Source organism: Trachurus trachurus, assembly GCF_905171665.1.
Source record: "Trachurus trachurus genome assembly, chromosome: 7".
Lineage (NCBI taxonomy): Eukaryota > Metazoa > Chordata > Actinopteri > Carangiformes > Carangidae > Trachurus > Trachurus trachurus.
In genome coordinates this window covers 33,743,688-33,757,066 of record NC_139901.1, presented here as the reverse complement: position 1 = coordinate 33,757,066, position 13,379 = coordinate 33,743,688, and the positions used below count along the sequence as shown (strand labels likewise).

General features: G+C 41.0%; 1 protein-coding gene across 1 annotated transcript in view; it reads right to left on the bottom strand.

Moving 5' to 3' along the window:
* gdap1l1 (ganglioside induced differentiation associated protein 1-like 1) overlaps positions 1–13,379 on the bottom strand; it is a gene marked incomplete at both ends in the record, with an annotated part of 43,292 nt that overhangs the window by 10,727 nt on the left and 19,186 nt on the right. Inside the window, one exon of the mRNA XM_083974694.1 lies at positions 3,802–3,994. Coding sequence (XP_083830820.1) covers positions 3,802–3,994 — 193 coding nt within the window. The remainder of the gene's footprint in view (positions 1–3,801; positions 3,995–13,379) is intronic.

Sequence of the window (13,379 nt, the reverse complement as noted above, 5' to 3'; positions counted from 1 at the left end):
ATCCATTTGCAACCGTCATATGGACATGCACTGCTACGCCGAGACCCCCTGTAACTCAGAGAAGCCACGGAGGACTCTGAAACTTCTCCCAGCCCTTAGTCCACATGAGGGGGAGGAGATCATGAGAAATTTTAAAAATAAATTTCAATTTTGGGTGAACTTTCCCTTTAAAGTCCAGTTAGAGATAAAACTCTGGAGCTCAGGTACGGATGCAGCAGAGTTCCTCTGATGTCACGTGTTTCCACGGCGACGCTGCAGCAGCTCAGACCACCTGCAGCAGGTCGGCCTGTTGGTCCTGATGACTCAGCTCTCTGGACCGGGGCCAGATGCAGCTCCACCCTCCTCCCGCTACATCTCCGTCCTGTCATCAGCAGCGACGCAGCGACGTAGCGGTGAGGGAACCGTGACTCTGCTCTCAGATCAAACCTCTCTGTGTTTCAGCAGCAGGTCGTTGTGTTGAACACCGCCCCACCCCCCTCCTCCTCCCTCCTCCAGCCTCGTGGCAAACACCCAGCCAGGAATTAGGCCAGGAACGTGGAATAGAGAGCCTAAGCGGAAGCAGGAAGTAACGGTCACCATGGGACCTCAACTCTGAAAAACTCGCCATTCAAATGAACGGGACTGAAAATTTTATTTCGTGATCCGTTTGAATTGTGCCATGAGAAAAAAATCTGTCCTCTACCTGTTTAAAACATCACGTTTCATCCCGAGAAATCAGCAGTTTGTTGTAAAGCTATTGTAGAATAAAATTCAGAAGAATCTGTAAGCAGAAAGACTACAAGTCGCGTAGGTGACGTCACCATGGCGACCAAATGCCGCCCTTTCCCGTGTCAGTTGGTGACGTATTTTCTGTGGGACACAGATCTGTAGTCCGTAGAGCGGTCTTTACACAAAATACATTCTTCTGTTGCCGTTTTATGATAAACGGCTGATTTCTCTTCATGAAACGTGATGTTTTAAACAGGTAGAGGACATATTTTTTTCTCATGGCGCAATTCAAACGGATCACGAAATAAAATTTTCAGTCTCATTCATTTGAATGGCGAGTTTTTCAGAGTTGAGGTCCCATGGCGCCGTTACTTCCTGCTTCCGCTTAGGCTCTCTATAATGGCACTCTTCTTTTTTTAAAGGAGCAGTTTGACATTTTAAAAGGATTAATCTGTGTAGAAGCAGAAGGACGAGGAGCTTTATGCAACCTGAGCTGAACTGTGAACACTCTGGGTCTCCTTCATGAAACGTTGGTAAATCTGTGTGTAGATTTGCACGTAAAAGTCCACGCTACTAAAACTCTAAAGCACGTGTGTAAGACCATGAACTCTCACCCATTGTAAATTAACAGCACGCCCCCCGGTAATCAGCAATTATGATGATATCCACTGTTAAAAGCTGGTGTGATGATCCATGCGTTTTACAGATTTTCACTGAAAAAATATAAATAAATCCATGCATTTACCGCGACTACCGAAACCATGGAAACGGAAACATAAAATTCCACCGGAAGAGCAAAACCGGCAAAACAGGCTACGTTGTTGACGTTCGGAAAAAGGTGGATATTGTTCCAGATGGACCAATCGTCTCTCACAGCTCCGTCCAAACCGCCGCCAACTGGATGAAGTGTGCGTCCACCGAGTGTGAGCACACAACAACAACAACAACAACAACAACAACAACAACAACAACACACACTTTGCATCGCATATCATCATCTGCACACTTATGGAATGAAAGTTTCTCCGGTTGAAATCATACATCAGGTTATCATCATCATTAGATGGAGACTTGGTGCGTCCGTCCGATCCCTAAAACGTCTCTCTCTCCAAATATTTGAATCGTTTTTCATGTTTAAACGACGTGTTTCAAAGGCGTCAGCAGCGTATTGTCCCACAGAACAGAGAGCAACACCAATTACATTTGTAATTTCAAACACTGACAAGCAATATTTATGTGTATTTCTGCTATTCTATTTCACCAAATCCAGCAGAAACACTGAAGCAGAAACTCTGATCTGTATTCCTCAGTGAGGACCTGAGCGTGGACGTGTTCCCAAAATGAGTAAATGAACGAGAGAATGAACTTGACTGTCGTTCTACACTGAACAATGAGACTTGGTGCGGCTTCTCTCCAACTAAAAACAACAAAATAGAAGAAATATTATAAAAAGTAAATCACATTGACTCATAAAGACGTGTCAGACAGGTTATTCCTCACAGCAGAGAAGCTGAGAAGCAGCATCAACATGGTTTATCTCTCTCTATCCAGCCTGTCAGAGAGTAAAACACGGTGTTAAAGCTGTTATATTATAGACCTGAATGTTTATTGAATCTTTTATTTATGGAAGCAGCAGAAACTCCAACATCCACCACCCTGAAACCACAGATTGAGTTTTATCTCTAACTGGACTTTAACCACCGAAGAGAAGAAACTGACCCTGGATCAGAGAGAACAGATGGATGTTTCCTTTAAAGAGGAACTCTGCAGGACTTTTACCTTCATTAAGCAGCTTCAGACTAGTGATGGTTAAATAACAGACTGGTCACTAACAGGGAGAGTTGGATTCAATCAGACAGAACTTTATTCATCCTGAAGGAAATTCTTATTTCTTGCTCCAAAAGGGAACGAGCAAAGGAAATAAATGAAATACAAAGAGGAAATAAATGATAAAATATATCCTACAATGTCTAAAACAATAAAAATAAAAGAAGAAAACTAAGAATGGAGTTTCAAAAGCAGTCGGAAAAGGAGTTTGATGGAAAGAGGACAGACTAGATGTTCCCTGAACGCCTCACACACACAGACTAGATGTTCCCTGAACGCCTCACACACACAGACTAGTTGTTCCCTGAACGCCTCACACACACAGACTAGATGTTCCCTGAACGCCTCACACACACACAGACTAGATGTTCCCTGAACGCCTCACACACACAGACTAGATGTTCCCTGAACGCCTCACACACACAGACTAGATGTTCCCTGAACGCCTCACACACACACAGACTAGATGTTCCCTGAACGCCTCACACACACAGACTAGATGTTCCCTGAACGCCTCACACACACAGACTAGATGTTCCCTGAACGCCTCACACACACAGACTAGATGTTCCCTGAACGCCTCACACACACAGACTAGATGTTCCCTGAACGCCTCACAGACAGACTAGATGTTCCCTGAACGCCTCACACACAGACTAGATGTTCCCTGAACGCCTCAAACACACAGACTAGATGTTCCCTGAACGCCTCACACACAGACTAGATGTTCCCTGAACGCCTCACACACAGACTAGATGTTCCCTGAACGCCTCACACACAGACTAGATGTTCCCTGAACGCCTCACACACAGACTACTCGTCGGTTTGTTTTTTATATTCATTCATATTTCTTTTTTTAAATAATATCTTTGACTTTTTAACATTAAATGTAATAAAAAAAAGTCTCTCTAAACAAACAGAGCTGTAATCATTCGATTAAACTCTGACACAGCATATTTTTATCTTTCATTTAACCTCCGACCAAACAAACCAAACTAGTGGCTGATATGTTTCTGTTTTAAATGCCAACGCTGCAGCCGACGTCTCAGATTCCTGTTTGGATTTGGAAAAGGCTTTAAAAAACACAGCAGCCTCTAAACCCTTTAAATGTCAAGCAGCTCTCTTCTTTATCCACAACGCTTCACCCTGCAGAGAAATCCAACAGCTGCTCAGCTCTAATTGGCCGATCGCTTTGCAACAGATAGAAAATCAAAGTCTAAAAAGTAAAAGAGAGAGAATTAAAGTTAAAAAAACCCTGCACCTTACCTCCCACGAAGGTTTTCTCCAGGTAGTCGATGATCTGGTTGTAGTCGCTGATGATGGCGTCGCCGTGGAGGAAGACGGGCACCTCCTCGCCCAGGTTGAGCCTCATGAACCACGGCTCCTTGTGCTCCTGCAGCGGGAGGCTCACGTCGCGCTCCTCACACACCAAACCCTTCTCACCGATCACCAGACGCACCTGAAAGACAAGCAGCAGAAAGCTTTTACTTTTTACTTTTAGCACAAACTTTTACTGCTCCGACCGCTGCAGATCGGTGCAGATCGGTGCAGATCGGTGCACGCAGCAGCTTCAGGGGAGGAAGGATTAGAGCACTAGAGGTGAATAGGGTAAAACATTTAATTAAAGGGACAAGGAGGAGTTTTGTAAAAGCGAAGTGTTTTCTCACTACATTTATGAGCCTCTGCACCGTGAAATTCTTTGACCGGTGCAAGACAGACTCATGTTTTCATTCATCAAGAATTAAAGTCAGAGGTTGGAAGACGATCACATACCGTCGTAGTTCCAACCATAAACGGAGATTCGGCGGCGTTATTCTCATGACTCGCCACGAAACCGAAAGTAAAGAAACGCTGGTCGGCTCGCCCAGCATTTCCACCACCACTAATAATAACAAAATAACCATAGAGACAAAACCATAGATTTATCTAAAATGGACCATTAACAAGTGGTAACGGAGATTCATCCACATTAATATGAGACTTTTTATAACCAAATAGAAACTCCTCGTTGTCCCTTTAACAGATTTCACCATGAAACTTCCCAAGTTCATCACTCACATTAAGACAATTATTAGTTTTGTCAAATTTTATGTTTTAAATATGTAAATGAGACAATGTCTGATGAAATATGCGCTAATTTGCATACATTTCCAGAACATAAATCTGAACAATGGATAAAGCTACTTTCAAAATTCTTGTTTTATTTTTTAGTAGCCTATATTTTTTGGCGTTTTTGCCTTTATTGGATAGCACATAGTGAGATAGACAGGAAAGGGAGAGGCAGAGAGAGGGGGAATGACATGCAGGAAAGGTCTGCCCGATGCGGGATTCGAACCGGTGACACCTGCATTGAGGACTGTAGCCTCTACATTGGGCGGACGCTTTAACCACTGCGCCACGCACCGCCAAGTCTTGTTTTATTTTGTTGACATATTATAGTCTTTAGTTTTTACAGAGGAGGATTGTGGATATCTCTTTTTATCACTCTGTAAATGAGAAAATACTGTCACCAGCCCTTTAAAACATCTAATGTCTCCATGTTTTTAGTAATAAAATGTTGTCTAAATGAGGCTGTGAATGATATATCAACAATCCCCTCTGTAAAAACCTTCAGAATATAGAAAGGGATCAAAGTGGAAGGTTTGGTGTCTGTAAGTGCTGATGAAGTGGAGATTTCTAGAGAGGAGTCTGAGTCTGAAAAACTCTTTCTGAGAAAACGGCCTTTAAAGACTTGGACTGTAAAATTACACAGATTGTTATTGTCAATCGTACTTTTATGATTGGTTGCTGATAGTACAAATTAATTGTTGAGGAGAGAGAGAGCTTTACAATGACACCTGACATGACATGGCTCAGACTACAGTAGTATTTTAACTATTGGTAAATTTAGGAGAAATCTACCGACAAAAGAAGAAAAAAAGAAGTAAAATAAAAACCTAAATGTGGATTTTCTACCATTTCTTTCCACTTTTCTGAAAGAAGACATGTTATGGAAGCAAAATAGTCCAGTACACCAAAAAACAGTGATTTTGCCTGTGGTGTCTCGTCTTAAAAATAAACAATATCAAACCCAGAAAAAAAAAGTCAAACTGACAAGAAGAGAAAGTCTATGTGCACTTGAACGCACCACACACACCAAACACCATGCACAGGTTGAACGGTGAAACACAGCAGCAGGATTTATCCCTCTGTTAGTTTATGGTTCATATTTGAGTTGTGTTGTTGTTGCTGTGGAACAAAGAGCTGTGTGTGTGTGCGGTCGGTCTGACAGGATGATGAGATATTTCGCAGCAGTTTGAGTAAAAAGCAGAAACGGAAAGACGGGATCGGGTCGGGTCGGATGGATCGTTGTGGGTTTGTGGGGATGAAGGATAAGCCAAGGTCCATGGAGAGCTATTAGTGGGAATAAGATTAATGAAAGCAGATGACACTCGGGTGGAAAGCGCCACATTCTGCCGCTGAGGAAGACGAGTAATACGAGGGTTTCTTTTCTTTTTTCTCCCCTGAACATGGCCAGACGTTGTGTAATGGAATAAAGCTGAATGAGTCTGGTAATTACAACAGCAGCAGCAGCAACGACGAAGAGGAGGAGAAGAGATTTTTTTGAGATTTTACAAACACACTTTTTACTATTTACGTTTCTAACAGGTTCACAGTTCACATTGTTAAAGGAAAATGCAGATTTACCTATTAATAAAATGAATTAATAAATCAATAAGTGAGTCAATCACTTGAAGAGAAGTTGACGTTGAGTTGTAGTTCATCTTTAACAACAGTGCAAAGTAAGTTTCTGCAAATGTCTTTCATCGTTTTGAAGAAGGGGGCGCATCGTGATGAATGATGTCATTAAAAGACGACCAATCAAACCTCAAACAGTGGAAATCTGACATTTCTGTTCAGTTAGTTTCATCCGGATGTTTTTATACAGATGATGAATGTATAAAAGTCATGCAAAACCGCTGATGCACGTTGCCTTCAGGGACAGTTTTTCATCAACAGTCTCTGTATTTCCCTCTAAAACAACTCTGTGTGGTAACGTTGTGTTGTTATCTCATAGCGTGGTGAATGTGCAGGTCACAACTTGTCCACCAGAGCGTTGTGGAGTTGTTGGATTGTGTATTTGATGAGTTTGATGAGGGAAACCAAGAAATCCCATAATGAGCCTCCGTAGCGTAGCTCTGAGCAGCTCACGGCTCTGCTCCGCCGTTCTAAAAATAGCTTGCACCGACAATTAAAGGTAACGAACCTACTGCTATGACTATAGGGGTTATGGCAAGGGGCCAATTTGACAAAATGTTGAACTATCCCTTTAACCTTTATGATAAATGACTGTGACCAGGCCGAACTGGTCCAGAGTCTCTGTGATACTCAGTATAATCAGTATAAACCCCGCTACACATCTGGTCAACCAGCGGAACTGAAATGACCCAAGTCTGTGCATTTTTAAATCCAGATTAAAAACATTTCTGTTGAGCTCTTTTAAAGAAGTTTGCACCATAAATCCTCTTAACTGTTTAAACACAAATCGATATTACATGCTGCAAACTCATATTTTTATTTTATATATAGATATATTATTCGTTTTTCTTGCTTGCTCAAACTTTTACTATTTTGGGTTTTATTTAAATTTTAAAAAATTGCATGTTTTTATGTATTTTTTCCGTTTCCAATTCTTTATTTTCATGTAAAGCACACCGAGTTGCCCCTTAGTAGAAATTGCCCCATGTAAATAAAGCTGCCTTGGCTTTTCCTACAACAAAACTATTGATTGATATCTTTATTTCGATCATGTAAACGACAGTGTAAAAAAAATAAAATAAATAAGATAAAATAATAATATAATAAGTGAACAGAAAAATGTATACACAACATCTCATAAGCAGCGCAGTTTACATGAGCGAAAAGGAGTAGGAAGAAGTATAAACTTATCTAATCCTACCCCTATAATTTTAACTATATGTTCTAATTAAACATTTTACACATTACACATTTTAATCCAAATAGTAAGTAATCAAACACCTTGTGTGAATTATTCAATGTACCTCTGGAGAATCATTTCTTTATGTCTCTTTTTAAACATGATTACACTCGAAATGTTTTTGATTTCAGTACTCATACTATCTAACTACAATCTATGTGATACAGGTATGAACAGTGTAGCCGCCTAAAGAGCAACAAATCAGACTACGACTGTCTGAACCTGTTATCTCTGTTGTTGACCGATTAAGAAGACAAAGAAGGATTTTCTATATAAAACTCTGTCTCAGTCTCTCTGTGTCTCTGTGTCTCAGTGTCTCAGTGTGTCTGTGTCTCAGTGTCTCTGTGTGTCTCTGTGTCTGGGCTCTGAGGTGTCGTCCAACAACAACTCGGTCACTGAGTTTGTTACATAATAATATTAGTGACTCATGATGCTGAAGCCAGAAGCCAGGTAGTTCAGCTGCAGCGACGCAGCAACACACTCCTCTGACTTCATAATATACAACAACATCTGCTGCCAGGAGAGAGAGGGTGTGTGTGTGTGTGTGTGTGTGTGTGTGTGTGTGTGTGTGTGTGTGTGTGTGTGTGTGTGTGTGTGTACTACTTTTAACACCTCTACATTTACTCGACAGCTGTAGTTTGGATAATACAGTAGATGATATAAATATAAATTAAATGTCGTGTTTTTCACAGATTAAAGAGACTGAAGTTGCTCCGTCTACGTCAGCTACAACATGATGCCACAATATGAACTGAATTATGATGATTATGATCTTAAACCACCAGGAAGAACCAGTGTTTTCTCTAACAGTGTCTGTTAGCCGTTAGCCGTTAGCATCTCATCTGTCTTCTAAACTCGGTCGAAGCACAAAGTGACGTTTCTCTGACTCCGCCCCGTTACCCAGTTAATTTACCTTCTTTCTTTCTTCTTTCTGTGCAACTCAAAGAACCTTGACTCTGTCATTACAGGTGTCAGACCAACGTGTGTCAGAGAATCATGAATGAAAACGAAATGTGAATATTTTGCTTTGCAATTCAACTTACTTCCTGACTTTTCTGCCACTGTGCTCCTGGTAATAAACAGTTAGTCTGAAGGCTGATGACTATAAACAACAGAACAATTAACAGACTGAGGTTTGATTTCTCTTCTTTTTGCCACATGAGTCTCTAGAAGGGACCGGTCAGTGGATTCAGACACTGCACCTTGAAGACAAACAACAGTCACTTCTGCTTCTGCATTAATGCACCAGGACTAATAATAATAATGATAATATTATATATAAAACTGCTCTTACTTCAGTATCATTACACTGCTAAAACTCAAAATCTTTCCAAGAATATTTGTCTTATTTGTAGTCAAAACAAATCTCATTCTACTTAAAATAAGACTCATCACATTAAAAGCAGCTTGTTTTTAGACACTTTTTACTTCTTTCAAGCAGATTTTCACTTGAAATAAGTAGAAAAATCTGATAGTGGAGCAAGTTTTTCTTTCTTATTACAAACACAAAACAACTTGCTTTCACTGGCAGATTTTTCTACTTATTTCAATTGAAAATTAGTTTGAAACAAGTGAAAATGAGTCTTGAGTCTTATTTTAAATGGAAAGAGATTAGTTTTGACTAGAAATGAGACATTCTGACAAGAAATAAGACAAATATTCTTGGAAAGATCTTGAGTTTTTGCAGTGTATAAGTTCTTGGTGTTTTACTTGAGTTATGTACAAGACGACTTCCTGCTCCAGTGTCTGTTAAACTGAAACCACATGAAGTGACAGAACTTACACGACAACAACAACAACAACAACAACAACACTACAACAACCAGCCGTTACATCATGACCACGGTCTGCTGCTGGAAACATCCCATCTACTGACAGGAGCCGTGATGAAGAGTTGTTCACCTGTCACTGCTCATCCTCTTAGTCAAGATCCATCTAACCCGAGACCGAGTCCAAGTCCTTCACTGTGTCCAGTCCCAGTCCTCATAATAATCAAATTATCTGGAACTTATTGAATCACATCACAGAAACCAAGGTGAGACAGAGACACAGAGACATTAAGACGTCACTGCAGCTGTGGACTGGACTGGAGAGAAAAGACTAAAGACCTTGGGGATCTGGTCTCAGGACCGAAGTCCGGTCTCTACTGCGACACTAGTTTGTCTAAACGCAGAGTGGCAGAGAGCAGCATCGGAGGATGTGAAGTGCAGGTTCCTCTGTGACCTGCAGACCTGCACGCTGCCAGTTCAGCATCGATCTGATCGAGCTGCTGCTGCGTCTGAACGTGCAGCGACTGCATCCGTCTCCATCCCATCAGATCTGTGGTGTTCACGCTGCAGCAGAACTGAATCCACAGTTTGTCTAGAAACTCAGACCAGGGAGGAGACGACGGTGCTGAGAGACAGAGAGACAGAGAGACAGAGAGACAGAGAGACAGAGAGACAGAGAGACAGAGAGACAGAGGAGGCGAGGGCTGCACTGCCCTACAACGCAAGAAAGCTGTAACTCATTTTTTGTCAAAAATGAGATTTTGTCATTTTTGGGACATTAAAGGTCTGCTACATCATGTGGATAAATATCTTGACTCAACGTGATCTTATTTGGGATATATTTGCAGGTGGTTTTTACAGTAACTCCCCAAAACTGCGGTGAAACAACAAGAGAACACAGTGACTAGAGTTACCCTTTTTCTTCCTGTGTATAGATGTTCAACACACCTACTGTACAACAGGCTACTACCATTCTACCAACCAATAGGAGTTAGTTTCCCCTTTCTTGTGTTGTATGACCAGCTTATATTTAGCCTCAATGCACAGACAGAGGTAACTCTGAAATAAGGGTCAAATGTTAAGTTTGAGTTAAATATTTTTACACAGCTAGACTACCACTTACAAAAACAAGGATTTGACCAATTTTTAGAATCCTAAATTCAATACAGTTGACTGGACAATAAAAATACTTTAAATTCATTTTTCTCAGAACTGCACTCTGAGGAGTTTTACCCCTGTCTTCAGTTGTAGGGCAGAGCAGCTTCCTCCTCCTCTGAACCTGCTGAGCCAAACAGAGACTTGTAAATGATCCTGAGAAGATGTGATGACGGTGGAGTCGCTGAGATATCGGCCGTTGATCTGTTGGAGAGGAAACTCCCTCTGTCATCACTCGGCCTCAGAGTCTCTAACAAAACCCACTGAACATAACAAACACAACCTCTAGGGTGCTGCAGAGAGGATTGGGCGTATTTCTGTCATATGCAGGGCTGCAAATAACAATTATTATCATTATCGATTAACCTGTTGATTATTTAAACGATGAATCGATTAGTTGATGGTCAATAAAATGTTAAAAAATATCAATATCACGTCCTCAAATGTCTTGTTTTGTCCACAAACCAAAGAGAGACTCAGTTTATTGTCATAAAGGCACAAAGAAACCAGAAATATTCACATTTGAGAAGCTGGAATCAGAGAATCTGGACTTTTTTTTCTTTAAAAAAACTACTCAAACTGATTATTAGATTATCAGAATAGTTAAAGATCAATTTAATAATCGATTATTGTACAATTTATCGATTATTTGTTGCAGCTCTAGTCATATTATCAAGCCACTGAATAATATAGATAGCTAGAACTAAGGAGGACCAAAAGCGAAAGTTTCCCTCTTTTTGTCTGTCAAGCAAACATGATCGCTCGTAAATTTCACATGTGTTCAAAGGATGTTAAAACTGCTCTCTTTAGAGCTACTGACTGTACACCGCTACATACAGCACAGCTCTGGTGCAGTTCTAGTAAAGTTAAGATCAATAAGATCAAGGTTGTGTATAATGACGCCCTTCGTATCCACGGTGGGAAAGTGCAAGCCACTTGTTTGTGTCCAGTAATGTCCCCACATTCAATGCTTTGTTAAGAAATTTTATTTATAAATTTATCTGCAGACTGTATCGATCAAAAAATGGAATTATAATGTCTCTGACTGACCCAACTCAGAGTGACACAAAATACACTTCCATGTTTTGGAAATACTGGTCCGAACAGCTGCACCGTTTTTAGTTTGTGTGTGGACAGACTGTGTACTGTCTGTTTCTTTGTTTGTGTCAATTGTTGGACTTGGAGTCTGTGAAATAAAGCTATAATATGCAGCAGCAGAGTTCTGGTGCTCGGCCTCTTAATCTGGTAAAAGCCGTTCCCCCAAAAATACCGTTTTTAAAAGCACACACAGCTCGCACAACAACAACAACAACCACAACTGTTCCTGTGAGACAGAGCGACACAGTGAGACCCGACGCTGCAGGACGGTGCTGATAGTGACACTGAGCCGTGTCGACTCTCTGCTGAGTGACAGGAAGCTCCGTCAGCAGCTTCACTGGGCCGCGAGCCAGAACCATCCGGATCGACCGACCGACCGACCGCGTCCGAGTCCGAGTCCGAGCGCCAAGCGTCCACTCAAGGTCGTTGGTCAGACCTGGACAGAGAGGACGGGCTGAAGTGTTACTGCTACATGACGAGGAGGGACTCACACTGCAAAAACTCTACATCTTTCCAAGAATATTTGTCTTATTTCTTGTCAAAATGTCTCATTTCTAGTCAAAACTAATCTCTTTCCACTTAAAATAAGACTCATCGCCTAAAAATGAACTTGTTTTTAGATCATTTTCACTTGTTTCAAACTAATTTTCACTTGAAATAAGTAGAAAAATCTGCCAGTGAAAGCAGGTTTTTTGTGTTTGTAATAAGGAAGAAAAACTTGCTCCACTATCAGATTTTTCTACTTATTTCAAGTAAAAATCTGCTTGAAAGAAGTAAAAAGTGTCTAAGAACAAGCTGCTTTTTAATGTGATGAGTCTTATTTTAAGTAGAATGAGACTTGTTTTGACTAGAAATAAGACAAATATTCTTGGTAAGAGTTTGAGTTTTTGCAGTGTGGAGATCTGAGTGTCATCACAACGAGACGATGAAGATGATTCAATATCCAACGATCCGTTTATCTGTTTGATGAGTCGATTCATTGTTGCTCTTTCAGACTTCATTTCTCCACTGAGCTCAGTTTATCTGATGAACCCGAAGGATTATTAAGTCCATTATCATCACACCAGATACAATCAAACTCACTGACTGATTGTTTTGTTGGTTTTTTTCTTTGTTCTCCTCGTTGTTGTTTAGGCTCTAAAACTGTGAAATGAGAAAGTCGATGAGGAAGCCTGTGCAGATTCTCATTTGTCCAGGTCATAGTGTCTCAAAGGAGTTTTACATCGAAAGCAACTGGACTTAGTTATTTGTCTAGGAAGACGTTTCACCTTCATCCAAGAGGCTTCATCAGTTCATGTTCATCTGACCAGGCTGAGACTGGTCCAACTATCTGGTGTGGAGACCCAGTATTTAACCTCTAAAATAACTGATGAAGCCTCTTGGATGAGCGGTGTCGTCGTGGACATTTTTTGCTGTTTGTTGTTGGTGAATAATGAAATAGAGACTTGGCCGGCCGACATTGTTTTTATTTCCTTGCAAGGAAAGGTCGGCTCCAACCCGAGCGGGTGATGGTTAGGAAAAGACCCTGAACATCAGGAAATCTGAACATTTCTACCTGAGGAAAAGGAAAAGCCCAGCCCTCGGGTGTGTTTACATCTTTAGTCTGCTGTGGGGTCGTGGCCCCCGACTCAGGATGTCTTCTCACACTCTCGTCTTTCACAGGTATCGGCACCGACATCCTGGAGTGTGATTAAGAGCTCTAATCAACACAATTTAAAATACAAAAGGGTTTGAGTATATCATGGCAAAGTGAGAGGTTGGGTGTCTCTGAAACTTGGAATGCAATTACAAGGTTTAGACATTAAAATACACAAATGGGTAACAAACATGAGGAGATCTGAGAC